Genomic DNA, 27,735 nt, shown 5'->3' with positions numbered 1-27,735 from the left:
CACTCTCATGGCCACCAGCCTCCCCTTTACCCTCAAAATCCACTTGGCAAGCAAGAGAACTTCAACGCATTTGAGCTGAGTTTGGGAAATCTATCATCTCACCTTGTTCAAGGAAATATTAGGATGGCATTTGCCTGTGTCAAGTCATCCTGAGGAAATGATTCCTCAAGAACCACCAGCACCAGACCAGTGACTTAATCTGCATGTTTTCTCAGCTCCCTTGCTTGTCCCTACCCCAGGGGGAGATGGCCAAGGTGAAATTGAGGTGGCAGGTTGAGCAGGGAACTTCCTGAGAGGCACATATTTCTCTGTGCTGCCTAACAGCAGATCAATAAGCAGTAGAAATTACAGCTTCCTTTACATTATCATCAGATTATCAGAGTTTCTGAATTGGATTTAAGAAAATTTTATAGTTCCACATTTTAATTATAGGCAAGATGTCTTTTCCTTTGAATACATGAATTTACAGAGGCAGCATACCTTGTTAAAGTAGAAACAAGCTATAATCATGTGTGCTCGTAAACCATCCTGTGGGGCTGACCTCCAGGAAGAAAAACATGGCGTGGTGTGATTGCATGGGGTAACCCTTTATTTTTATTTAACAGTACATTTGGAAGAAGATAAGGCAAAAAGGCAATATTTCTATAATGTTGCTAGCATTTTCCCAAGGTAAAGCCAGGAAACAAACTTGTGTCCTTTCTATAAGAACTTCTAAGCGATGTCCCCTCTAACTCCATGGGCAGACACTAGTGGTGGTGAAGTTCATGAAGTTTTGAGGTGGCAAACAGCTTATTTTGTCCTTTATCATAATTGGTTTGCAAATTGGATGCCTGGTTTGGCATACTGGTTCAGTTGATCAAGCGTGGAATCCCTTTGGTCTTTGTAAGACCTGATGTATAAGGCCGAATAGGGTCAAGAACTTGGGTTTAAGGAGAACGATTTACTATTACCAATCAATATTATATAAAACCTGTCTTTTATTTAACCCAAGCGACAGAGGTGAGTCTTCTCACCTGGACTCTCTAGATGCCTTGACAAGATTACTTCATGATATACTATGTTTCCCAGTTTGCTCACGGGCAATGGTTATCTTGGACTTATTTGGTAGAATCAACAGCTGCATTTTAAACTTGAAGTTGCTTTAAATATTCCCTGCAAGGCCTCATGTCCTCTGAGAGTGACTCAATGTTTTTGCTCAGCTGTTAAATACCTCCCTGCATTTTTTTCCTGATTTAATATTGCTATGAACAGGAAAGTGTGTAAAAGTAAAAAGTGTGTACTATTTACAGATTTAAAGCTTTCTTTGAGCTTGTCAAGGGTTAAGGGACTCATTTGCATTTAGTATAATGATATGCAAATCTTTTACTTTGATGTGTGAAACTGCTGCTATCTCAAATTGACAGTATCATTATTTTCAGCTATGATCATCCGTTTAAGTAAATGTTCCTATAATTTCGAGGTCCAGATACAAAGTGTTTTTCTATGGAAGCTTAGTCCTTGGCTGATATTCCATCATGAGAAGTCTTCAGGCAGATTAGTTACAACTTCAAAGTACTGAGAAACAGAGCCACTGTGAGGAAGGAAAAAAACCAAGTCAGCTCAGTGACCACTTTTAAAATTAAAGGCTTATTTAAGTACCTGTAGATTGTTCCAAAAAACTTGTACTGGAAAAGCTGATCGAGGGCTACGATATCAGTGTACTAACTCATATTTTTCTTACCTGATTTCTAGAGTCTAGCTTTTAACAGGTCAGTAGTCTGTGTGATTTGCCTTAGGTGGTCATGAATCACATTACAGGGTTGACTGCACACATGAAAAGTGAAATTCACACAACAGAAATTAGCATTTTCACATCTCTGCCTCAGAGTATCACATCAGAAGTTAGTTTGGGATGTGGATATCCCTGCAACTAGTGGTGTTCAACACTGGTTCTAAATTGTAGTGATATGGAAACTTTAAATCAGATTGATTCAGCTGCTTTGGGATACAGCCGGGACACCAGGACTTTGGCAAAGCTCCCCACGTGATGGAATCTGCAGTCAAGGTTGAAATCCTTGCAGACTGAAGGGAGAGCTTCTGAACATGGCTCATCCTTAGCAAAGACTACGAGAAGCAAGGATCTCCAGGAACTTGCAAAAGGTGAGACTTAGGAGTGGCAGGAAAAGTCAGTGGGTAAAAAGATGCTTCTCAGAGGAAATGTGGAGGGAGAGGACTGAGCCAGGTGGACCCTGGGGTGGGGGTGGGCGGCTGGAGTAGAATAAGATATCTAGCAAGAATGACAACCTAGGATTTTCAGAACTTAACATGTGGCATGTTTCATGTCACAGTTGTGTTGACTCTACTATTTATTATTTTATTTAAATTTTTTGAAACAGGGCCTCACTCTGTCGCCCAGGATGGAGTGCAGTGGGGCGATCATGGCTCACTGCGGCCTCAACTTCCTAGGCTCAGGTGTTCTTCCCACTTTAGCCTCCTGGATAGCTGCGTCTACAGGCACGCACCACCATGCCTGGCTAAATTTTTATTTTTGAAACAGAGTTTCACTCTTGTTGCCCAGGCTGGAGTGCAGTGGCGCCATCTCAGTTCACTGCCACCTCCACCTCCTAGGTTCAAGCAATTCTCCTGCCTCAGCCTCCTGAGTAGCTGGGATTTACAGGTGCCCGCCACCATGCCCAGCTAATTTTGTATTATTATTATTTTTTTTAGATGGAGTTTTGCTCTGGTTGCCCAGGCTGGAGTGCAATGGTGCAATCCCAGCTCACCGCAACCTCCGCCTCCCAGGTTCAAGCAATCCTCCTGCCACAGCCTCCTGAGTAGCTGGGATGCACCACCATGCCCAGCTAATTTTGTATTTTTAGTACAGATGGGGTTTCTCCATGTTGGCCAGGCTGGTCTTGAACTCCTGACCTCAGGTGATCCAACTGCCATGGCCTCCCAAAGTGCTGGGATTATGGGTGTGAGCCACTGCGCCCAGCCTAATTTTTTATTTTTTTAGAGACGAGGTTGACTCTACATTGCAATCTAGGGATAGAGATATTCCCTAGGATATGTAAAGTTTTAAGCAAGTTAGTGTGATTCGTAACCAGATAAACTATATTTCCACTTTGCTAAAGGTGCTTATATAATGCATAATAGCAGAACAAGACAGTTATTTAGTTGCTGGCTTCTTCCAGAGTTCAAAATCCACGGAAAAGAGCTGCCAGTGCCTTAGACCTGCCCTCCTCACTACTTCACTCCTCTGTTATACAGACAGGACTGACAACTACCATTCTCACCCATTGTCGGCCACTTCACCCGGCCCTCTGTGGCCTTCCCTGAGTATAGAGGAAATGCTGACTGGAGCCAGGTGATAATGGAAGTATACCTCACCTGGCTTCTTTCTTTCAGTGAGAGAACTTCCTGTCACTGGGATGATAAGAGAACATTTTGCGCTTTGCTTTTTGTGAAATTAGCATACCCACTTAATTTAGATTGATGATCATTTCAGAGATGTGCATTGCTAGGGTTCCAGACACATGAGTGCAATAATAATAATAAATGGCAAACGTATTTACTAGTGTTGGTTTTATCTTAAATGGGGAGGGAGTAGAGAAAACTAATTTGCTCACAAAGTATTTTAAGTAGATCCATTCTAAGAATGATGGATCTTCCCAAAACCCAACTTGAATTTCATCCAAAGAATTTCTTTATATAAGCATGTTCTCCCTTGCATACTAATCAAGAGTTCATTTTTCTAAGCATCATCCTGCAGCCACTCCTTAGTTTAACCTTGAGCTACACTCAAGTCAAAGCTCATGGGAAGAGGGAGCCAGGCATGCATTTTGGACTTGAGAATAGGTAGTTGGAAAACAATTGCAAATAAAAGTGCATTGTGGGATCTTACAGCTGTGTACAGGCCTGGCCCCGACAGACCAAGAGCTCTTTAAAGCAAAACTTGAAAAAGCAGGTCACTCAGGTAATAGCCCTTTCCGCCCCATGCCTCCCCCATCCCCTTAGAAGCAAGGTGGGGGTATGAGCTGCTGACTCACAGAGATAAGGTCGAGCTCTATTGTTCCAGTATTCTCGGGATCCAGCTGCTTAAATATCTCTGTGGAGGGAGAAAAAAGGATGTCACGAGTGAGTGAGCTGAAACAGAGATTACATTAGCCTTTTCTCATTTCAGCAACTGACTTCACTGACCGCCATACACGCTTTCTTCCTCACTCTCAAATTAGTAAAGAGGGAAGTTCATTCTCAACTCCTGGAAGACATGTCTCTAGTTTAGATGATTTCACCAAGGTGAAAGGCAGGCCACTTTAATACCAAGATAACTGAAATGAGTCTTTCCCCAAATATCCACTTACTGAATAGCGTTTCCAGCCGAACCAAACACCGAACAAAATTATCAAAATCGATGATGAGCTGGTCATCTGCAAACCGAGCAACGATGACTTGGTGGAGTTGACAGGGCATCTTGAAACCTGAAGTTACATGAACAAACAAACTGATTGCTAAGCATTAGACTGTACCATTTAGCTGCACTCACAGGCTATGGAACCAAGTGGTGATTTAAATGAGGTATAATTGCTTTTGTCCCTTGGCCGCTCTTCTATGAGACTGGTTTGATTTTGCAAAGCCAGTACCGTCTGCTGTTTCTTTTGTTTCTGGACTGTCCACCTTCACCCTGCCTGTGTCTTTAATGACACGTAAGTCTTTTCTTGTTCTCATGGTCATGGTTGCTTCATGTTGTTAACCATGCTGCTGCTTTTTGATTTTTTGTTTAGCTCTGAATGGTCTTGGAGACCAGATTCTTCCTGGATATATGTGAGCAGAAGCTGTTCCTGGTAAACTCATGGTAGTTCTCCCTCTTTCCAGAGTAAAATAATTTCTATTGGTCCTGTGGCCACCTAGCTTCAAGACTGCATGTGCCAGCTTCCTTGCAGCCAACAGAGGCCTTGCGATCACAGTCTGGCTGGTAGGATGTGTGAGCAGAAATGGCCTGTGTGCCCTTAAAGGCGAGGAGCCTTTTGCTGTCAACCTGTTGGCGGCATGTGTTTGTGGTGGCACGCCATCCCAGGTCCCTCGGATGAGGGCAAGCCTCGAAGGACCGGTGGGCATCATGGATGGGGGGAGACTGGGGGAAGAGTGATCACACAGTAGGAGAGTAGGAGACACCATCCTAGCTGTGGACCGCTGGAGCTGGGATTGCCATGCGACAGAAAGACGTACCTCGTTTAAACCACTGTTGTGTGGGGTCTCTGCGGCAGCATTATATTCCAGCAAATAGAATGTACAGCCTCATGCTGTCGCATTTGTTCCCAAAGCCCAGCAGTCTCCCACTCTGCTGGTCTACCACTAGCTTGTGTCCTTTTATTGATATCCAATTCTGCTAGGGTCTTACCCTAAGGGCTGAGCTGAAACATTCCATTTCTGCCTAACCAACCCTGCACCAGAAAGGAGGCACCTGGAGGAGTCTGTTGAGAACTGGCTTTGTCTGCTTGCTGTGCCAGGGGACTCTGAAGGAAACTTGGATTCAAGAAGGCACAGAGGGCAGAGCATCCTACTGCATTTAATTTTACCAATTAGTCTTTAAAAGGGGAATGAAAAGGAGGTGTTTGTATTAAAACAGCACCTACTTTATTTTATAGCTTTACCAAACCTTGTATTATATGGTATAGGATGAGTGTTCACATATTCTACAGCCAGATTAAACTAGGAATGAAAATGCAATTATAAAGGGTTACCTGCTTCTTCTAACGCTTTCCGCATTTCATAGGAATTCATGGTACCAGACCTGTCAACGTCGATTTCCCGGTAAATTTTCTGGAACACATAAATTAGTTGTAAGAACTATGACCCAAAGCAAAGCTGGCGAGTTACCTCCCTAGTATGTGCTGAGTGGAGATGAAGTTTTTCCAGCTCTGTGCCTCTAGTTTGGCCTTGGAAGAATCACCCATGTTTCTGCCTTGAATAACTAACAGTATTTTGCTTCTGTCTGTGAGCTGGTTTGTAAATATGCCCATCAAGTCAGCCAGCCAATGCCCATAGGCCCATGTTCTTGTCTTATATATAATTTTTGTACTTTAGCTGTCAAAAACCCTTTGCAGGAAACCCTTGATGGCGGCCTTTAGATGATCCCAATAATCGGGAGGAAGGGAACAGGCCACTTCACCCGCAAAATCCTGGTTGGTTTTTTGTTTGCATTTCCTCAACCCGGTCTTTACTCACTCTGAGCTTCATTATGGGTAAAATGCCAATCCCCTCGGAAATGTTTCTCCACTCTGTGGAGGAGTTGCTGCATCTTAAAGCATACACACAGAATGTTCCCCAACACAGATCCACCCGCACCTCTGGGATCTTACTTGGTATTTTTGAATCTTCGTCCAGAGAATGTAGAACTCCTTCAGCCCCAGCTTGCCACTCCCGTCTGACTGCCTTCAGTCAAGGAAAGCCCTTGAGTGTGGGTCCATTTGGGCATAGTGTCACCTAGTTTGTCTTCTCAACTGGATCTTTTGAATATCATAGCACACGCACAGGGAGGGTTTGCAGAAGGATCCTTTTCCTGCTTTTCCCACTGGCTAAACCTCCGTTTAAAGGATTGGAGGAAGGGCGAGAACGACTTGCTGGCTCCCTGCCGATTCTGGTTGCTGTTTTGATCTGGAGGTGCTGTGGAGGCCCCAGATACCACTAAAAATGAGCTATTGGATGACATGCAGAGGGCTTTGGATGGCTTCTAGTGGCTAAGCCCTTGCTCTTTTTTTAGAGTATGTGGAGTATATCTAAGAGGCCTTTGGTGAAGGCAGCTAGCAGGTGCACACCGTGAATCCACTAAATAAAACTTCACAGAAGTGGCCAGGCATGGTGGCTTACACCTGTAATCCCAGCACTTTGGGAGGTCGAGGTGGCTGATCACCTGTGGTCAGGAATTTGAGACCAGCCTCGCCAACGTGGTGAAACCCCAACTCTACTAAAAAGAGAAAAATTAGCTGGGTGTGGTGGCATGCACCTGTAGTCCTAGCTACTGGGGAGGCTGAGGGGGAAGAATCACCTGAACCTGAGAGGCGGAGGTTGGAGTGAGCTGAGATCATGCCACTGCACTCCAGCCTGGGTGACAGAGTGAGACCCTGTTTCAAAAAAACCAACCTACCAACCAACTAAACAAGCAAACAAACACACAGAAAAAACTTCACAGAAGCTCAGGCTGCCCCTTACCACCACTTCTCACTAAGCATTGGAAACAAGGGGCAAATGGATGACTAATTTGCCTTGGGGACAGGCGGGTTGTCTGGGAAGGAGCTAGAGCAAAAGGGAAGTAGGATGCTTATGAAAGTAGCTCTTATCTAAATCAAGAAGACGATCTTGATCAGACAAAACAGATTCACATCAGAAATACTGTGGTTAGGGAATATTTTCCTAGAGGAAGTAATGGAAACACATCACTGAGGAAACAAATTCGAGCTGCTTTGTGCAAAGAAGTGATGGGCATATTGTCAGGAACTTCCTGCACCAGCCCCAGGAATGGACTGGTGGGCCTACATTCTTTTTCTTTTTTTTTTCTTTCTTTTTTTTTTTTTGAGACGAGTCTCACTCTGTCGCCCAGGCTGGAGTGCAGTGGCGCGATCTTGGCTCACTGCAACTTCTGCCTCCCAGGTTCAAGTGATTCTCCCGCCTCAGCCTCCCAAGTAGCTGGGATTACAGGCACATGCCACCACGCCTAGCTAATTTTTGTATTTTTAGCAGAGATGGGGTTTCACCAGGTTGGACAGGCTGGTCTCGAACTCCTGACCTCGTGATCTGGCCACCCTGGCCTCCCAAAGTGCTGGGATTACAGGCGTGAGTCATGGCGCCAGGCCGTGGGCCTGCATTCTAAGCCTTTCAGGGTAGGTGTTGGGGGGAGGTGTAGCATTTGCTTTCCCTCATCAGAAGATTCTCGAATTTCCCTAGTAAGGGAGGTCAGTGCTGCTGACTGTCCGACAGCAACTCAGCAAGTTGGGAACAACTGGCCATTTTGAAAGGGGAGAAGGCCATGTGTTTGAATTTTTCTGGAGTGAGATTTTAAACTCCCCTAGTCTCTATTCTCTGGAGCACATTAAAGGATACATCTAGCATGTCAACCATAATTTTGCACGTCTCAATGCTGAAGCCATCTGACTTGATATCTTGGCCTAAAAGACAAAATCAGTGTGACAGGAAAAATCTCTAAGCGGTGATGTCCAGTTGAACTTTCCACAATCATGGAGATATTCTTTATCTGTGCCCATTCCCATACAGAAGCCACTTCCATTATATAAATAGCCACACATGGCCAGTGACTACCAGATTGGGACAGTGCAGACGATGTCCACATTGTCCTGATGTCTCTGTATATTTGCCATGGGCAAACAGGGCTTTAAAAAGTGCTTTTTGAACAAATAAATAACAGAATGATCAATGGCTTGGCCTTAGGTGCCCACTGGATATAAAGTCACCTGTAGTTGTTGGGCAGGGAAAAAGAAAACAGAGAGGAGGTGTGTTAATTATAGGCTATGACCCGTGAGAGAAAGAGGTTTACTTGAACTGTCCATCTGCAGACATTTATGGACTGTGTCCCCAGCTGACTGAGAAACCTGAAGCCCTGGGATCTCTCCACAAGCCATCATGCTGCACTAAGGGAGTCCTATCCACTTGGTGTTGGCAGGTGGCATGAGACCCTAGTCACCAATGTGAATCTGGCTCCCCACAGACTTCACGAAAAGTCCAGCTTTTTTGTCATGTCCTTGAAAGAGGTTAGAGCCTGACCTGCCTCAAAGCTGCCACTCTGGGCACCAACCCCTTCTTAGATGGTCATGAGGCTCTGGCCCAACGGCCACGCATGCAGACTCTGGCGTTGAGCCCTCCAGAAGGCTGGAGTCACCAGGTGGCTAGGGCTAGGGTATTAAGCTCAGAGGCATGTGCGGAGTGAATGCTGCTCCCGGAGCAAGGAGTGGGCTGCATCCAGGCAAGGCCCGCTTCTTCCCCACCTCCCAGCCCCACCCTCCATCTGTGCAGAAACAATGAGGCTTTCGTCTCCTCAGCTCATGAGGATTGCATATCTGAAGAGCTCTGTGACCTCACTTGTGCCTGGTGGTCTCCAGGGTAAACACAGTCTTCTTGCCTTCCCTGAAAATTAGAGGGCGGATAGAGACCGGGGCCCCTCTGGGGAGGCCCTGCACTGGACTGACTGTAGCCTGGCTGGCCCAACCCTCTTGGTTCACACTGGGAGGGAAGACCCAGCTGGCCCTGGACTCTTCTTTGGCTCTGAAAGGCAGATTTATTTTATCTCATGGAGTTAGGCTAGAGGCCATCTTATGAGAGGGAATGATGTCCCCTGAAGTCCATGAGGCTTCTCGAGATGATCCCTAGGGCTGGTATGCAGCAAACGACCATGATTACATTTGTCTCTGATGCAGATTCCTAGCTTCTGATATGTACAAAACTCTGCTTCCTGGATTGCCAATTGCTCTCTTATCAAATGCAGCATGATTATTGTGCTAATTTGAGGGGAAAAAATGTCTCTGTGTTGTGTTTCCCCGCTCCTCCCTGCTGGTGATCCACAGTAGGGGGTTGAATGATCAATCCTCTGACATTTTTTTGCTTAAGAAATAGTTACAAGAGGCCGGGCGCGGTGGCTCACGCCTGTAATCCCAGCACTTTGGGAGGCCGAGGCGGGCGGATCACAAGGTCAGGAGATCGAGACCATCCTGGCTAACACTGTGAAACCCCGTCTCTACTAAAAATGCAAGAAATTAGCCGGGCGAGGCGGCGGGCGCCTGTAGTCCCAGCTACTCGGGAGGTTGAGGCAGGAGAATGGCATGAACCCGGGAGGCGGAGCTTGCAGTGAGCCGAGATCGCGCCACTGCACTCCAGCCTGGGCGACTAAGCGAGACTCTGTCTCAAAAAAAAAAAAAAAAAAAAAAAAAAAAAAGAAATAGTTACAAGATGTGGCCAGGCGTGGTGGCTCACACCTGTAATCCCAGCACTTTGGGAGGCTGAGGCAGGCGGATCACTTGAGGCCAGGAGTTCAAGACCAGCCTGGCCAACATGGAGAAACCCCGCCTCTAGGAAAATACAAAAGTTAGCCGGGTGTGGTGGTGCATGCCTATAATCCCAGCACTGTGGGAGGCCAAGGCTGGTGGATCACTTGAGGTCAGGAGTTCGAGACCAGCCTGGCCAATATGGTGAAACCCCATCTCTACCAAAAATACAAAAGTCAGCTGGCTGTGGTGGCACATGCCTGTGATTCCAGCTACTTCAGAGGCTGAGGCAGGAGAATCACTTGAATTTGGGAGGTAGAGATTGCAGTGAGCTGAGATTGCGCCACTGCACTCCAGCCTGGGTGACAGAGCAAGACTCTGTCTCAATAAATAAACAAATAAATAAATAAATAAAATAAAAAAATTGATCACACAAAGCTAGTAAGTATGTAGTGGAAATGTGGATTTGATCTTTGATCTGTGGATGCTAGAAACACTTGTTCTTTTTTTATCACATCATACAGATCCTTCATCCACTTCTTGGAGGGGATGGAGGGTGGTGGTTTAGTCACAGCAGCCGGACATGGAGGAAGAAAGATTTTCATGTTCCTTCCCATCCACAGGGGAAAGAGCAGGATGAGGTTTTGCAATGAGGAGATACTCACGCTTTGCTAGAACCCTTCTCAGGATGGTCTGCAGCTCAAAGGCAGAGATCTCTGCATCCTGTGGACACACAACCAGAGCATAGTTATTGGCCCCCCATGGGAGCTGGATGAGCACAGCGCAGGACAGCAGTGCATTAGGTAGGCCTGCGGTGGGGTCTATGAATGTGCATTTCTAACAAGCCCCCAGGCCATGTTGGGGCTGCTGTCCCCAGACCACACTTTGAGTAGTACTGCCCCATCCTGGATTTTAGATACAGTTTTTGGTTTTGTTCTTTTTAGAACACCCAGGCTGGACTGCAGTGGTATGATCCTAGCTCATTGAAACTTCAAACTCCTAGGATCAAACGATCCTCCAGCATCAGCCTCCCAAAGTGCTGGAATTACAGGTATGAGCCACTGCGCTTGACCTAGATACGATGTTTTAATGCACAGATGCAGTAGGGAGAGTCCACTCACCATTTCTTTGCTGTAGAGAATATAAATAATAAATACTCCCCTCTACCCATGTTTGTGGTCTTTCTTAACTTAGTTCTCTTACACCATTCCTCTTATCTGGCATGTCTTCTTCATTCTTTAAAACTCAAAGCTCAGACTTCCTGTAAAACTAGTGAAAACCAGCTGCCTCCAAGACCCAGCTGACCCTCCTCTATGCCCATCATGCCAGGGTCCCTCACAGGCTCAGATGTCTCTATTCACTTATACATATTTATGTAACTCATGGATAAACTCCTTTGTTTAAAACCAAGATTGACTGCAGTCATTTTTGCCTTTTGGGGGTGTGTATGTGTGGGATTCAATCAGTGGGGAAAGAAGACGCTCATGGCCCCTTTTCTTGGGAATCTGGGAGGGAGCAGAGGGTGAGAGGCTGGTGGAGGCGTAGAGCAGACGATGCCTGGCTTAGCACTTTGATGGGTCTTGGGGTTAGCAAAGGGAGCCCCAAATGAGCTCAGTGATTGCAAAGTTCCTCCACATAGTGAAGAAACAGGACGTTTTTTGGAGTTGTTGGGAAGAAAGAGGGCTAAATAACTTTGTGATGGGACTAAATGGTGGAGGGATTTTTTTAAGACCTGGGAAGCTGCCAGGTATGGTGGCTCACACCCGTAATCCCAGCACTTTGGGAGCCTGAGGTGGGAGAACTGCTTGAGCTCAGGGGTTTGAGACCAGCCTGGACAACACAGTGAGACCCTGTCTCTCTCAAAAAATTAAAAAATTAGCTGGGCATGGTGGTATGAGTCTGTAATCCCAACCCTTTCACAGGCCAAGGTTGGAGGATTGTTGAGCCCAGGAGTTCCAGAGCAGCCTGAGCAACATGGCAAGACCCTCTCTCTAGAAAAATAAAAATAAAATACAAATTAGCTAGCCATGGTGGTGTGCACCTATAGTCCCAGCTACTTGGGAGACTAAGGTGGCAGGATCTCTTGAGCCCAGGAAGTGGAGGCTGCAGTGAGCTATGATCACGCCACTGCACCAGCCTGGGTGAAAGAGAGAAAGACCCTGTCTCTAAAAAGAAAAGAAAGAAGAAGAAGAAAAGAAAAGAAAGGAAAGGAAAAAGAACAGAGAAGCCTAATTCAAATACTCTGTTGCAGGTTGCCTGCTTTCTTGAGATTTGAAACCCTTCCACCTCCCCAAATCCTTTGTGGAAATCAAGGATAAGGGGCCAAGTTTCATGCCTCAATTGGTGTAGAACAGAGAAAATAAAACAGCCACAAGATGAGCCCAGGAATCCTAAGGAAGGGGGAACACAGAGTCAGGGCTGACCATGTGAACGGAAGCCCCTGGCAGCATGCGGAGGTCTTAGGGAGGACATACGCAAGAAGGCTGAGCTGGAATCCGAGGACCATTTGCAATTTCTCTTTGCTTTTGTTCAGTTTGTTTTCTCTCCCCTTTAAACTAAAGTCTCCTTGGGGACCTTTGCATCAACCAGAGTGCATAATGTTGTTTTTGGGAACATTTACCTCCCCTGCCAACTGGGCAAACAGTCTCCTGAATCCATCATCAATGTCATCCTCGCTGATGTCGAACTGGAAGGTGAGGCAGAGACATGAGAACGCATCAGAGCGAGGCATGACAGCAAGTGCCTGCCTGCCCTTCCGTGGCAGCCACCTCCCACTCCCCTTCTCTATCCCTCTCTGGGACCCGAATTCTACGGTTATTTGGGTTGAGATCAGGTATAGTGTGAAGAATTAATATAAAGTGTTTTTTTTTTCTAATTAAAACATGAGAGGGAATGTAAATTATGTGGGAAGGCGTAATATTCTAATCTCTCACAGAGGTATCTTCTCTAGCATCCAATGAAAATGGCCTTTTAGGGTCTATTCTAGTGGGGACTCGGAAGCATAAAGACTAGCTGGAATGTTCTGGACAGATTTTGACAGTGGCTAGCACAGCCCAATAGGCAAGGGACTGGCCCATGCCCCCAAGCACAAAGGCCAGAGCTGACGCAGGAAGTTGACATTTGGAATCCCAGTGCCTGGCTTTATCCTAAGTTTCAGGCTTTGTTCGTGAAGTCCAAAAACTCTTGGAGTTTTTTTGCTCCTCCGCCCTCTGGATTGTCCGAGAGAGTGGGTGAAATTCAAGGAGTTACAAGTACCTCTTCAAGATTGGCCTCGATTTCATCATCGACAGCTCTGGAAATAGAAAGAAATTATGTGTTACTGGAAGGCAGGTGAAGGCAAAAAGGAAGTGTCGCAGAAATCACTGCTAAAACGGAAGTGCAGTGCTAAATGCAGCAGGGGTTAGGCGGGGTGGGGCGGGGCTGAGGTGGGGGGAGGTCTTCGTATTCCAAGTTTCTGTGATAACACCTCCCCTAAACAGCAACAATTTTTCTGCATTCCAACTTTCTGTGATAACATTTCTCTGCATTCCAAGTTTCTGTGATAACACATCTCCTCAACAGCAAAAATAAAGGCAGAAGTGATCTGAAGGAAGTGTCGACCAAAGCAACGTGGGCAGCTGGAGATTTTTGTTTGCTAGTGTTTGATCTTTATCAAATAGCACAGCCTTCGCGTGTAGTGTGGTGTTGGTCCTAGCCTTAAGGAATAGCTTCTAAGTTCCACTTGAAACATCCTTTGCCGACTTAGACTTTCACACTGAGAATCATGCAGTGCAAATCATCACCTACTTGTTCTGCCTCAGGTTGGAGAGGTGGGCAGTGTGGAGCCCTGTGTGTCATTTCAGCCAAAGCTCAGGTCAGGCAGTGGTTAGTTTATCCTGTGCACTGCCCCTGTGTCCAGGGCCAGGTCCTTCTGCTCCATAATGAGGGTAATTGAGCTCGGGAGGGTCTTCCTTGGCCACTGCGATTTTAACTAGGCGACCAATAGTCCTATCTGCAGGGCCAATGCCTGGCAGAAGGAAAAGGGGACCTCTTGGTGCTGATCGCTGGAATCTGGAGCAGAAGGATTAATATCTTGGGACAAGGAAGTCAGACACCTTTGAGAGGTGGGGTGTCCTGTCGGGGTAGGGAGCTCACCCTGGAGAGAGTTGAGGGGTTGAGACTTCCCTGGGAGAATGACTTGTGGCTGGCAGGGAGAGTAATGGGTTTGACAAAGGACAGTGTTATTCTAATGCCACCAGGTCGTGCTCCTATTTCTTGTCAGTGAGGACTAAGCTGAACACACCAGGCTTCCTCTAAGGATCCTCAGAGCTGAGAGGAAAGGTCCCTTCCCCCATGGTAGGCTTTAGCAAATGAAGAGAGCCTGTCAGTGGCAGGGGGGCTACAGCCATGCTTTAGTGGCATTTATTGGTTTGCAGCTGCCTGGCATTGCTTTGTCTCCCTTTGCCATGGGAAATTATTTCTGCATCATGCATTATCTTGGGGCAAGGGCAGTTCCCTGCCTCTACCTCCCATTGGCTCTTCCTCTCCAGTAACCAGCAGGCCAGGTGGCTGACCCAAGCCCAGTGCCTCAGACACACTCCACGAGATCTTTAGACCTGAGCGCATGACCCCGGGTCTGAGGGGTCATCTCACACCCCGGTCCTTCAACACATCCTTGGCTCCTGTTTTTCCTAGCCTGACCCCCTACCTCCCATCAGTTCTGGAGTCTCCGATGGCCTTTCGATGAATTCCCTTTAGCTTAAATCATCCAAGGTAGATTCTGCCTTTGCCAATCAAGTGCCCAGCTGAATATACATGGTTGAGGCAGAAGTCAAAGTGGCAGAAGCCGTTGTGAATTGAGGCCACCTGGACAGTGGCAGGAAATGGTGATGTCAGCCACAAAGGGTTCCCAAACATCTGGGATCCCAAGAGGAAGGGGAGAGGGAGCTGGTGACTATAACAGGGAGAGTTTCCGGAGGTGGGAACCGTTGAGATGGTTCCCACCTTACATCCTTGGTGGCTCTCCTAGGCCAGGTGGCCTGGAAAAGCAAGGATTACACCAGCACTGCTCAGCTTTCTTCAAATGACGAGACTGGATTCATAGTTTAACACTCAAGTACCAACTTGAGAATTCAGAGACACACTTATGAAATTAGACCCTGCAATTCACTGAACAGCCACTCCTTTCCAACCAAAAATATCCACAGTGGCTTTTTCCATTGTTTACCTTACTGTAACACTAAAACATCCCCAATCCATCAAATCCCCACACTAGTCCTTCGAGGCAGGCAGGTGCTACAGAAAAAGAAACTGACATTCAGAGGACGAAAGAGCTCTCTAGGGGCCGAGGAACAGACCAGCGGGTAGGGACAGGGAGGGGGTGGGGAGAGGAAACAACCAAACCACCTACTGGTAATCAGCTTTCTTTTCAGAAAAGACCCGGATGCAGAAATCCCCATCCTTGTTGGGTTCAAAAGTGGAAGGCACGAGAATGTACTCTCCTGGTGGCAGCTTGAAGCGGTTGAGCACCTCCCGGAGGTTGATGAAGGTGTCTGAGCGCTCCCTGGCGCGATTCGTCAGGAAGAAGTTTTTGCTGAGGTGGATGTTGGTCTGCCCGCTTAACTGAGGAATAAATAGAGAAACATGGCGGTAGATGAGGGAAAGGCTCCAGGAAAATGTCATTTTCATTCATTGAGATAAAAGCAGTTGGGTAGTGTGGTGGCTCCGTCCTGTTGTCCTGGTGTATAAGGAGGCAAGGCCAGGCGTTGGAGACCAGCCTGGGCAACACAGGAAGCCCTCATCTATATAACAACAATGACAACAACAACAAAAATAATAATAATAATAATAATAAAAAGCAGTACAGTGACAATGCCTGGGTCATTTTAGACAAAAAGCAAACTTTTATTGGGTGTGGTGGCTCACGCCTGTAATCCCAGCACTTTGGGAGGCTGTGAGAGGACTGCTTGAGGCCAGGAGTTTGAGACCAGCCTGGGCAATGTAGTAAGACCCCTGTCTCTACAAAAAGTAAAAATATTAGCCAGAGGTGGTGGCATGTGCCTGTAGTCTCAGCTACTCAGGAGGCTGAGGTAGGAGGCTCACGTGAGTCCGAGAGTTCAAGGACGGCAGTGAGCTGTGATCTCACCACTGTACTCTAGCCTGGGTGACAGAATGAGAACTTGTCTTAAAAAAAAAAAAGGGCAAACTTTCTACCAAAACCCACAAATGCCTGCTGAGGAACTTGGAAGCACATGCCCGCAGGGGGTTTCACAACCATTCAGCTCTGCCTGCAGAGATGCCCGGTCTTTCCACACAGTGTTCCCAGCCTGCCTCTAAGAGACTCTCAGGCAGGAACAGCGTCCACATGGCAGGAACCTGACTCAGTTCTACGTGGTGTATGAGCACTAATAAAAGCAAAGACAGGACTAGGGGCAGGGAAAAGACAACCCAGCTTCCAAACCAAGCGTGATCCACTGGACCAAGGCCGGAAGCAGCATCCAAAAGGGCCCGATGTGCGACCGGTTGCACTGCCTTGCTGTGAGAGAAATGTACTACAGGTGGGTCAAAGTGCCCCTTGTGTCTACTTTAATAATCGTGACCTTAGAAGTCAAATGGCTGCCATGCATCCCATCTGCTTCAGTCAGCGGTGATTGTGGGCCCAAATGCTCTTGCAAAATTTCATTCATTCCATGGTAGTGTAGTGAGGTGGATAGTTGACCAGTTTTACGGAAAAATAAACTGAAATGCAACCAGGCGCAGTGGCGCACGCCTGTAATCTCAGCCATTTGGGAGGCCGAAGCAGGCGGATCACCTGAGGTCAGGAGTTCAAGACCAGCCTGGCCAACATGGTGAAACCCCATCTCTACTAAAAATTCAAAAATTAGCCTGGCGTTCTGGTGTGTGCCTGTAGTCCCAGCTACTTGGGAGGCTGAGGTAGGAGAATCACTTAAACCCGGGAGGCGGAGGTTGCCGTGAGCTGAGATCACACCACTGCACTTCATCCTGGGTGAAAGAGAGAGACAAAAACAAAAACAAAAACAAAAAAACCCCAAAAAACAAAACAAAAAACCCCTGAAATGTAGAGAGGAGCCTTAACATGTCCAAGGTCACACAGCCTGGGAATTGGGTCCTGGTCTCCTCTGCGCTCCCGCGTTGTCTTCTAGTACAGTCTGTAGGGTTCACCTTTTCCCTGACTCAGTCTTCTCCTAAGAGTGACACAGGACTCCGTGAAAAGCCTCCTGCAGTCTCAGGAGGATTTTAGATTTTCTGCCCAGAACCAAACCCTGTATGGGCTCTGTCAGGTCACAGGGAGGCAGCGGGTCCCACAAGGACTTTCCAGAAATCTTGCCCAGAGCTTAGACCAGTGGGATCTAGAGCCTGGGCAACTTCGGCAGGGACCCAAGGGTGGCCAGGACTCATCCTTCATGGCCAGCAGCCCCTGCCCAGGTTTCACGACGCTCCCTGAGCTCTGGCAGTCTAAGCCTCTCGCTTTGTTGGTGACCTGAGCACTCCGGGATATGGGCCAGACGTACCTCCTCTGGAACCTGCAAAATAAAGGAGATGCAATTCAGATGCCCGAAAAGCAGTGTAAGAAAATGCATCAGTGTGCTCTTTTCTTTCGCTGCCCTGTTTTCTCTGTAGCATTAGCAATATCAACTAATTCAACTGAGTAACTGTTTTCCAAAGAACTCAAAGCCTCTCCAATACTGAAGAAAATCCTCTTATGACATGGCAATCATGTTGATAAGCCCTCACCTCCATTCCCAACTTACAGAGCATAAATCTGAGGCACAGAGATGTGAAGAGACTTGTCTAAGGTGGCAAAGCCCATATCTGCCTCCCACACAGGGAAAGAGGGCCAGGTGGGCCCTACTGGAGGAGGCAGCAGGCGAGGTGAAATACACTCAGGGCTAGGACCCAGCAGTGCCGGCCTCTGTCAGCCAGGTCCAGTGGTCCGGTCTGCATTTCCTTGAGCAAGTCCCCTCCCCTCTCTGGCCTCAGTTTTCTTATCTCAAAAATAGGACCCAATGATCCCCAAGGTCCTTCCCAACTCTGAAAGCCCATGGCTGCATTTCCAAGCCCATAAGGTGGTGGGAGGGAAGCTGTGTATCACAATTCCATTTGCAATCTCCTTGGAGCGATTCTGTCCTGGATCTGAAGTCCTCAGCTCCTGTTTCAGAGACCGAGGGGTTTGGGCTTATGTGCATTTTTACAACTGATCGTGTTTGCCCAGCTCCCTTTCTCAGGTGGGTGAGCAGATAGAGGTCAGTGTCCCATGGGTGGCAACGTTGGCAGTGGTGAACACACAGCCTCCTCTCCTGACACCTCATCTGGATCCTCCCAGGGGTGTGCTGGGAAACTGGCTCTTGGGAGAGGGTGGAAGCTCTGATTTGTAGTATTTGCCACTTTCCATGGTGTAAACAGGTCCCCGCCAGGGCCATTTTTCAGGCTGCCGAGGTGACCTCCACAGACATGGGTCAGAGAGAAGACATGGGCTTTGGGAGCTGGAAGGAGCCAGCTCCAGCCCATCACACTGAAATGCATCCCCAGTCAGTGCCCTAAAGCCTTCCTTGCATCCCTCTCCTCCCACGGCTACCTGCAGCCCACAAAAGCTCTTTCTTGTTCTGCAGAAGGGAATGGGGAGATCCCAGGGGCCCAGCCCCAGCCCCAGCCCCAGCCTGAAGGGAGAGAGGAGGCTGCAATGTGGCTGCCCTCTGGCTGCAACTCAGAGTGAAAGGAAAACACGCAGACAGCAGGAGTCTGTGTAGGGATCTGGGCTCCTGCCAGCAGAGCCGTGGGGGGAGCATCATGACCGATGTTCCCCTGTGCCCAAGCTCTCCACCATCCAGGCCAATGCCTTTGTAGAGTTCTGAGCAGCTGACTCAGTCCTGCACTCACAGTATTGCCTGATGTAGCCCAGTATATTCTGTTCTTTGGAGATGGGTGGGCTGACCAGAATGCCAGGCCTGGAGGATGTGAGAAGGGATGTAGAGGCCATTTGAGAGTGGAACTCCCTGGAGGCTGGCTGTGGGGGCCCCGTGGAGGGCTTAGAAGGCCCCACAACCCAGACCTGCTGCAGGGGCCTCCCTGCGGGGGATACTCCTGAGCCTGGCCAGGCTGGTAGCTTTGCTTTTCCTTGGCCAAGCTCCCTGTCTGGGATCCCATCCCCAGTTCTGCCTCTGGGGTCAGCTTTCCATGCAGGGGCTGAGATGAGCACAGGGGGAAGGGAAGTCGGGAGCCCCTGCGCTCCGCACCTCGTAGATGCCAAACCCGATGGTGTGCATGTCCTCGCCCATCTTCCTCTGCCGCCGCCGGTGCTTCTGAATGAGCCCCACGAGGAAAGTGCAGCCACTCTCCCCGTCCTCTTCATCCTCATCCTCCTCCTCCAGCTTGATCAGGTACTGAGGGTTCATCCAGAATGTGTCTGCAGCCAGAAGGGGGCAGAGGAGCCCAGCCCTGAGCAGGCATGCATGCAGGTGGGGACAGCTGCGGGGTGGCCCTGGTCTCAGGCTTGGAGGCTTCTAAGAGAGGGATGGAGATAAAGGGAGATGGCAGGAGATGGCGGGAGGCAGTGGAAGATGGTGGGAGATGGTGGGAGATGGCAGAGGATGGCAGAAGATGGTCAGAGACGGCGGGAGATGTTAGGAGAGGCTAAGAGGTGGCAGGAGACACCAGGGTCGGGGTGCGGACTTCAGGCTTTGTCGGGCTGGGGATGGGTGACGGTAGCTGTGGAGAGAGGATGACCTGCACTTGCCTGAATCTAACAGGAACCTAAATTAGAAACTTCCCCTAGCAGTTCTCTCTCTGGCTCCAGGCTGGCTTGTCTTGGGGACTGGGGACTGGGGACTGGAACGCAGGGTGGTTAGAGCCGTGACTTCCCCTCATGGTACTTTCTCTTCACTGGGCTCTGATGGGGTGTCTGGGGTGGGGCTCGGCTGGCCTGGGGGACTCCAGGATCTGCTCACTGCACTCGCCAGTCTCTGCCCCCTCCGTGAGCCCGGAGGCCAAGAACATCCTGTGTCTAATTCCAGACTCTTGTTCTGCGTCCCTTGTCCTCTCAGGCCTGTTCCCTTGCCCTGCTCCTGATGTCTCTGCCCTCCTTACTTCCAAAACCTATTTCTTTAAAAAATCTAAGATTCGTTCATGTTTAAGGGGAATTACGCTAATTGCCTTTCCATACCTAATGGGATAAAACCTTAACTGTGGAATTAAAGGCGCCATCTGTGTAGGGATTGGCAGCTACGGCCCCGCAGGCTTAAGCATGGCTGCCTTTGGGTTACAGCAATAGAGTTGTTGTTATAGAGACTGAGTGGCCCACAAAGCCAAAAATATTTACTGTCTGACCCTTTAGAGGGAGCTTCCCGACTCCTGATCTAGTGGGTGGGAGGGGTCCTTTCTGGGGGGCAGAGGGTCTTCCCAGCGCCACTGGGACTGCCACTTGATGGCTGCATACTTGAGGTGAGGAAGTCAGAGCCGCAGAGCTGTAGGTCAGCTAGTTCCAATCTGACTACTTGCTCTGTGGCCCTGGTATGCTACTTAGAGCCTCAGCTTCCTCATCTGTCACAGAGGATCACTATGTGACCATGACCTGCTGCCACTGTACTTACAGAGTGGCTCCACAGTCAGGGGCCTGGGTTCAAATCCCAACATGCTCTGTGGCCTTCGGCAAGTCACTAGCCTCTCCAAGCCTCGGTTTCCTCGTCTTAGAGATGGAAGTGATAAGAAAGTGCCTGCCTCAGAAGTGTGTTGGGAAGATTAGATAGAATGTTACTCAGGCCAAATATCCCTTATCTGAAATTCTTGGGGCCAGAAGTGTCTCCTATTTCAGATTTTTTTGGATTTTGGAATATTTGTATATACATAACATATCTTGGGGATGGAACTCGAGTCTAAAGACAAAACTCATTTCTGTTTCATATGTAATTTATACACATAGGCTGAAAGGAATTTTATAGCATATTGAAAATAATTTTGTGCATGAAACAAAGTTTCGACTGCGTTTTAACTGCGACCTGTCACCTGAGGTCAAGTGTGGAATTTTCCACCTGTGGCATCATGTTGGGGCTCAAAAAGTTTTGGATTTTGGAGCATTTCAGATTTCACATTTTCAGATGATGGATCCTCACCCTGTGTACAAAGCACTTAGGGTAGTTCCAAGCACCGAAGCTGTGCCCCATAATTGGCAGATGTCATCATGTTCAGATAACTGCTGACGGACTAAGCCATGAAGGCAGAAGAATCAAAGGGCTCAACAAAGGCTGGACCAGAGGAGAAATCTTCACCCCATCTGGGCAGGGCCCAGTCAACATTTGCTGATCGAACTGAATGGGGGGCAAACAAACAGGGCCTGATATGTGGAGGCCTCCCTGGGTACAGGGGCAAGGTTCCCCTGCAGGCTTGGCTGCCTGGGTGTGGGGTGCATAGAGTAGCTCATGGCCGTGAAGTGGGATTGAGCACTGCTTCCGTGAGCATGGTGGAAGGTGGTGGCTGAAGGTCATGATGGGTGCTGGGGAATCCAGGGCCTGGAGAGGACATCACAGAAATAGCGGCTCTTGGGTTTGGCCTGGGTAGGCAGCAAATGAATGCAGGAGGTGAGGGACTGAGCAAGAGAGCAAGGCTCAGGGAGAAGGAAGATATAGAGGGTTCCAGTGAGCAACAGCTGCCTCCTGGGACTGCTAGGCTGGGGGGTATGGCACACAGGGTGGGGAAAGGGGAGCCTTGGCCTTTGGCAGCTCCACATTGCAACAGCCCTTACTCGGGTAGTTCCTGCAGCCTCCCGCAGTGGAGCCCCGCCTCCAGTTCCCATCCATTTTGGTGAGTTTCCACTTCTTGTAGGTATCGCTGGTGAGGGTGTCTGGGGTCAGGTTGCAGATCTCCAGGCGGGAATAGTGCCTGAGGAAGTCACTGAAAGACATCCTGGCAAAAGCAGAGACACAGCTGTCGCAGGTGCAAGAGGACACAGTGGTAAGCCTTGACTTTCCATCATCATCAGACCAGGACCACCCAATGCCAGGCAGAGCAGCTCATTAGAGCTGAGTGGGTGGGCACCAGGTTCAGCTCAGATTCCAGTCCTGGCACTGCAACTTTCTTGCTGGGTGACTTAGAGCAAGTTACTTAAACTTATCTGAAGCTCAGAACTCTCATCTGCAAAAATGGGAGCCGTGCCCATCAAATGTGACAATATATGGGTCCCATTTGATAGAGTGCATGTTGTGCACAGTGCAGGCGGTCCTGCGAGTGGCACAGACACACAGTCATGTGGGTCCCTTGCTGCTCACTAAGGGACCAGTTTCTTGAGGGGCGGGGATCAGTCTCCGGAACCTGGGGGAGAAAGGCCCCATCTTTCCCTTGTTTCCTGGGATCTGAACGTTACCAAAGGAATTCCTCTTAGCCTTTTTGTGAAGCCCCTCAGCTTATAAACCCCATTGTCAAGATGGACCGTTGAAGGGGTTTAAGAATTTCTTTATTCAGGCTCTTACAGTGAACTTAAAATAACAACAAAACCAGGATCCCACACCCCTGTGTCCTCAACATGGTAAACTCACTTTTGGCCGACACACTTTCTTATTAGCAACTTTCTAGTATAGAACATTGGGGAAGACAGATGTTTTCTGTCTTCCCTGAAGCCTCCACTAATCTTACCAGAATTCTCCATCTTCATGCCGTCTGGTCAGCCTTTCTCTCTCCTCTGGGTCTATAGTGTTCCAGCTTGGGCAGCTGGAAAACAAAGTAATGAGAGAGGCATTAGTGTACGATGATTTCTCCCCAAAGGTCCCCAGAGTTGAGGAAGAGGGACATCTGCTCTCACCTCTGAGGGCTCAGGCTCCGGAAAGGGGGAAAGTAGCCCACATCTGGCTAACAGCTGCATTGAAATACTCTGACAGCACTTTAAAGAGTATAGAACACTATACAGATGCAAACCAGGGAGCAACGTGAGAGGGTGAGTTGCGCTGGAAGACAGTGGCAAGGAAGAGTCCAGAAAATGAACACAGTCCATTAGAGGGAGATGGAGTAGCTCAGATCAGCAGCTCTTTTAAGGACAACTGAAGATCTGATGAGGAGCATCTGGCCTTGGCCTCTGCAGCTGGCCTGGGAAGCCTCAGCAGATGTTTGTCCGTCCACGGAGCAGAAGGACCTGGCCCTGTACACAGGGGCAGTGCACAAGATAAACTAACCACTGCCTGAGCTTTGGCTGGAATTACACACAGGCCTCTGTACTGCCCACCTCTCCAACTTGAGGCAGAACAAGTAGGCTGAGGTTGCCACAGCAGATACACAAACAAGTGTTTACCCCAAATAGTTGAGGGTTCAACATGCCTACCAGTAAGCCCTGGAAATCAACAGAGGGATGTTTCTCTGGTCTTTGGTACAGAGATCATTATCCTGGAATAGAAGTGCCTGGGGGAAGGTGGGGTACATTTCTTTCCCTGAAAGCCCCATAGAAGGGTGGATTTGAGCTGGGGAAGGGGTGAACCCGGAGGCAGTGGGAGGAATGAACTTCACAGGAGCAGCTTGGGGCCTGGAAGAAGGCACCCATGCTGCTGGAGGAGTGTCCTGGTTAAAAGACTCTTGGAGGGCTCCTGTCCATGGGTCCCTCTCCACGTGGCCTGGGCTCTCCCGGCTGTATTTCTCAGCATAATGCACATGCCGTCTTCTCTCACCCTCTTCCCAGAGCCTCCCGTCACAATGCACCCCTACCCGGGGTCCCGAGGCCTGTGCCCTCCTCACTTGTCATTCCACCGCCCTGTCCACTCCACTTCTCCCCAGGGATTTCGGATGCGGATCAGTTTCTGTAGGCTTCCGCTACTTTCAACCTGCAGGATTAGATAAAAGGGAGGAGGAAGAGGTTGAGTTCAAGCCAGGGCTATGAAGGCTTGGGCCTCCAACCCCTTCCGCATGAGCCAGGAGGTATGGGGGTGAGGACGGTGGGGAGGATTTGGGGGTTGAGTCCATGTATGAGGGGGGATCACAAAAGCTAGAGGGGGCTTGGCACCCAGATCTCTCGCTGTTACCCAGCTTTGGAAAATAAGAATTAAAGCTCCCGGGATCCAGCTCTTGGGAGATGGGACTGTTGGCGCTTCACCTCTGAACTTCAGCTTAATTGACTAGAACAGGATGCACTTTTGCTAAAGGAGCTCAGAGAAGCTTTACCACTTGTTGAAAGATCGTTGGTGATAACAGGCACATGCAGTGAGTGAATCTGGATTGAGTCCTGGACGGGGTAGGGGTGGGTCACCAGAAAGGACATTTTGGGCAATTGGGAAAATGTTAATGTGGACTTTATAATAGATGACATTACTGAATTAATGTTTATTTTCTTAGGTGTGGCAATAGTAGCGGAATTATGTAAGAGAAGGTCCTTATTCATAGGGGGACAAATGCTGAAGTACTGAGGAGGGAAGTGTCATAACATCTGCCACTTACTTTCATATGACTCAAAAAAAGTGCACACATAGATAAAGCAGACATGGCAAATGTTAGGAATCGGTGAATCTAGGGGACTGGTAATTGAATAGTTATTATGTTAGTCTTTCAACTTTTCTGTAGACGTGAAAATTTTCAAATAAAAAGACGTGTGTGTGAGGGGGTAGTTAAAAAAATCAAGGTTAAAAAAAGAACACTGGACATGCAGAAGATCTGGGGTCTAGACTGGGTTCTGTAATTAACAGTGAACTTGAGCTGCTTGAGCTGCTTGATAATTTCTTTTTTTTGAGGCAGGGTCTTACTTTGTCCCCCAGGCTGGGGTGCAATGGCATAATCATGGCTCACTGCAGCCTCGACCTCCTGGGCTCAAGTGATCCTCCCACCTCAGCCTCCCAAATAGCTGGGACGACAGGTGCATGCCACCATGCCTGGCTTTTTTTTTGTAGAGACAGGTTCTCGCTATGTTGCTCAGGCTCGTCTTGAACTCCGAGGCTCAAGCGATCCTCCCACCTTGGTCTCCCAAAGTGTTGGGATTTCAGGTGTGAGCCACCATGCCAGCCCATAATATTTTCAATAACAATAGTGATCACAACAGCAAGGACAGCTACCTCCTTATATACAGTGTGTGAGGCACCTCTGGGCACTTTACATATATTAACTTGATTGAATCGCCACGACCTTCCAATGGATATTATTATTATTTCCATTTTTTAAATGAGGAGACTAAGGGACAGAGAGTTCCAGTAATTGGCCCAGGCCACACAGCTGGTAAGAGGCGTCAGATTTGAAAATGGGCACAAATGCTTTTATGAGATCAAATGTGAAAGCACCTTATAGCGTATAAGACACTATGCAGATGCATTGTTTTATTATTTTTAGCTGATCAAAATAGTAAGTTCGTAACTGTAAAACGGTAAAATCTAAAACAAGAAAACCAGGACCCCGGCGCCGGCCACTGCGGCCACCAGGGGGCAGCGCGGCGCACCCGGCGCCCGAGCTGCGAAAGGAACGCGCTTCTCCTCCTGCGCGGAACTTCAGGAGTGCGGGGCCCGAGTGCAAACCGGACGACAGTGGGGCCGCGAGCGCCCCTGGGCATCACCACAAACTGTGCCTGTGACCATCGTGTTAGGACAGCAGGATCCCTGCACATCCGCGCCGGCCGTTACCTCCTCGGCTCCGGTGACCGAGTACGCGTGCCCCTTCACCAGCTTCTGATACGTGATGGCCTCCGAGTCCGCGGCGCTGGTGATCTGCAAACACGGCAACCGTCAGACTCGCCGCACCCGCTCTCCCTTCCTCCCGGAATCCCTCGTTCCCTCGTTCCTGTCCTGCTGCTGGGCGGGACGGCGGGACGCACTAGCGCAGGGGCCGAGGCCTGGGGCCGGAGGCTCAGGGCTGCGCTTTCTTGCACTTGGAGAACCTTTCCTACCGCGTTCAAATGCTGAACGCCGAGAATACCAGAGAAAAGGCGGAATGCAGCCCTCTCGCGGAGCGAGCACAGGCATTCCCGTGTGAAGAGCGCATCCACAGATTTCTGCAGGCCGGGAAGGGCGGAAAAGGGCGCACCGCCGAGAGAGGGCCGGTGGGGGTCCTCGATGGCCCAGGGCTGACACCCAGACAGACTTGAGTGGCCCAGGGGCACTGAGCACCCCCTCGCCCCACCACCAGCCCATGCTCCGTGGTCTGGCCCAGCCCAGCTGTAGGGTTTTTACTAGAACGGTTGTTTATTCCGGTCTGAGTCAGAATTTGCTTCTGTTTTAAGAACGCCTCACAGTCTCTCCTTTCCCCCATGTATTCCGATGAAGGTTGAGCTTAGGAAGAAGGGCTGGGGTAGAAAGGGTCTTCTGCCTCAACGTGTTCTGCTGATAAACTTTGAGAATTCCTGCCTAGGGAGTCTGCCCGAGATTTTGGCTCCAAAAGCCAGGGCTTCTTATCTCTGTCACCCGCAGAGACCAGAACCTGGATGGGACAGGGCTCAGAAGCTGGGCACAGCCTTTGCTCCAAGGCTCCTGGGCACAGTGCCTACCTCCCATCCCCTGGTAAGCGTTGCCAGCAAGGCTATTATGAGGAAATCGTTCCTCCTCTTCCTTCTGAAGTCTCCCACAGGCCTATTAGCTCTGCAAGAGTGCAGAGGAAGGCTGCACAGCCCTGCAGATGGAGGGGAAGGTGTCAGGGGCAGCAGGTGTCAGGGGCTCCCAGGGAACCTGTGGTCAGAGGGGTGGGGGTGATTCAGAGCAGGCTGAAAGTGGGAAGTGGGCTGAAGACAGAAGGCTGGAGGCACCATCACCCCATCCATTACACCCCGGACAGCTTGACCTTGCCTAGCAACCCTTGGCTTCCAGGTGATGAGCAATAATGGTAGACATTGAGGCTCAGAAACCGATACCTCCAAGAGATGGCATTTGAAATGCTAAACTGAAGAAGCCTCAAGATCTCTCTGGCCTCCCCTTTCCTTCTGTCTCTCCATCCACTCTCCCCCAAAGCACGGAGGAAGCTATTCTCTGAAGTTCCCTCACCTGCCTAAAGTCTGGATCTGCCAAAGATGAAAACAATGACCTCTGGTCCTTTCCTTGAGTCATTATGAACTGAACTCATATCGCAGGAAGAAAGACAAGTCTGTCAACATGGTTAGACAGACTTGTCACAAACCACTGTCTGCTCTGCAGGCCCAACAGACTTTATCCCAGACCATTTATGTTCTTTAAGCCCATTGAATTCCCCTAAAAATCATTTACGATATCCCTAAAATCATCCACACGTCCCCATCTCCCTTCCCCTAGGAGGAAGGGAATATAACCCTTTGTATCCCAATGCGTGGTAGGGAAATCTGTTGTGATTCTCCCCCGTGCACATTCATACATTTGTATGCCATTTCTTGTATTAGTCTTCCTTTTGCCAGTTGATTTTCAGCAGACCTTCAGAGGGTGGAGGGAGGTTTTCCTTTGGCCCCTACGTGGACGAGGGCTGCATTACGTTGTACACAGGAGCAGTGGGTTCCCTTGGGCACTGTGGGAGCCTCCCTTCAGCAAGAGCAGATGAGGTGAGGCTAGGGAAGACAGCCTGGACTTACGTCAATGGAGCAGCCAAGGAGAGAGCCTTTTTGCAGAGCTTTCTGGATGATCTTGAACAGGTTGGGAGGGGGCTTCTTCAACTCATACCACTCAGCAATGCCTCCAGTGAAGTCTTCGAAGCCCTCAGTGGTGGCACCCCCTGAGAGTGCTTCATAGCATCCGTTGATCCTACAAGAGGGGTTAGATGCTGCCGCTACCCTCGACACTACTGATGCTATAATCTCTCAAATACCCACCCCCTAGTACCCTCTAGGTTGGATGCTCTAGGGACCCCCTGCTCACATTCTCCT

The 27,735-nt window shown here is 49.0% G+C and overlaps 1 protein-coding gene across 1 annotated transcript in view; it reads right to left on the bottom strand.

Moving 5' to 3' along the window:
* Positions 1-566: 566 nt before the first annotated feature.
* LOC102122692 (calpain-2 catalytic subunit-like) overlaps positions 567-27,735 on the bottom strand; it is a 60,743-nt gene continuing 33,574 nt past the window's right edge. Inside the window, exons 5-21 of the mRNA XM_045397688.2 lie at positions 27,445-27,613; positions 25,541-25,624; positions 23,679-23,764; positions 22,593-22,667; positions 21,706-21,866; positions 19,205-19,374; positions 17,483-17,494; positions 15,361-15,572; positions 13,227-13,263; positions 12,592-12,657; positions 10,637-10,694; positions 8,080-8,144; positions 6,342-6,410; positions 5,724-5,802; positions 4,344-4,460; positions 4,029-4,087; positions 567-1,570 (exon numbers count right to left, since the gene is read on the bottom strand). Coding sequence (XP_045253623.1) covers positions 1,547-1,570; positions 4,029-4,087; positions 4,344-4,460; positions 5,724-5,802; positions 6,342-6,410; positions 8,080-8,144; positions 10,637-10,694; positions 12,592-12,657; positions 13,227-13,263; positions 15,361-15,572; positions 17,483-17,494; positions 19,205-19,374; positions 21,706-21,866; positions 22,593-22,667; positions 23,679-23,764; positions 25,541-25,624; positions 27,445-27,613 — 1,543 coding nt within the window. The 3' untranslated portion in view covers positions 567-1,546. The remainder of the gene's footprint in view (positions 1,571-4,028; positions 4,088-4,343; positions 4,461-5,723; positions 5,803-6,341; positions 6,411-8,079; positions 8,145-10,636; positions 10,695-12,591; positions 12,658-13,226; positions 13,264-15,360; positions 15,573-17,482; positions 17,495-19,204; positions 19,375-21,705; positions 21,867-22,592; positions 22,668-23,678; positions 23,765-25,540; positions 25,625-27,444; positions 27,614-27,735) is intronic.

The sequence above is a fragment of the Macaca fascicularis genome, chromosome 1, assembly GCF_037993035.2.
Source record: "Macaca fascicularis isolate 582-1 chromosome 1, T2T-MFA8v1.1".
In the NCBI taxonomy this organism is placed as follows: Eukaryota; Metazoa; Chordata; class Mammalia; order Primates; family Cercopithecidae; genus Macaca; species Macaca fascicularis.
The sequence above is the reverse complement of the archived record's forward strand: the minus strand, read 5'-3'. Positions and strand labels throughout refer to the sequence as shown.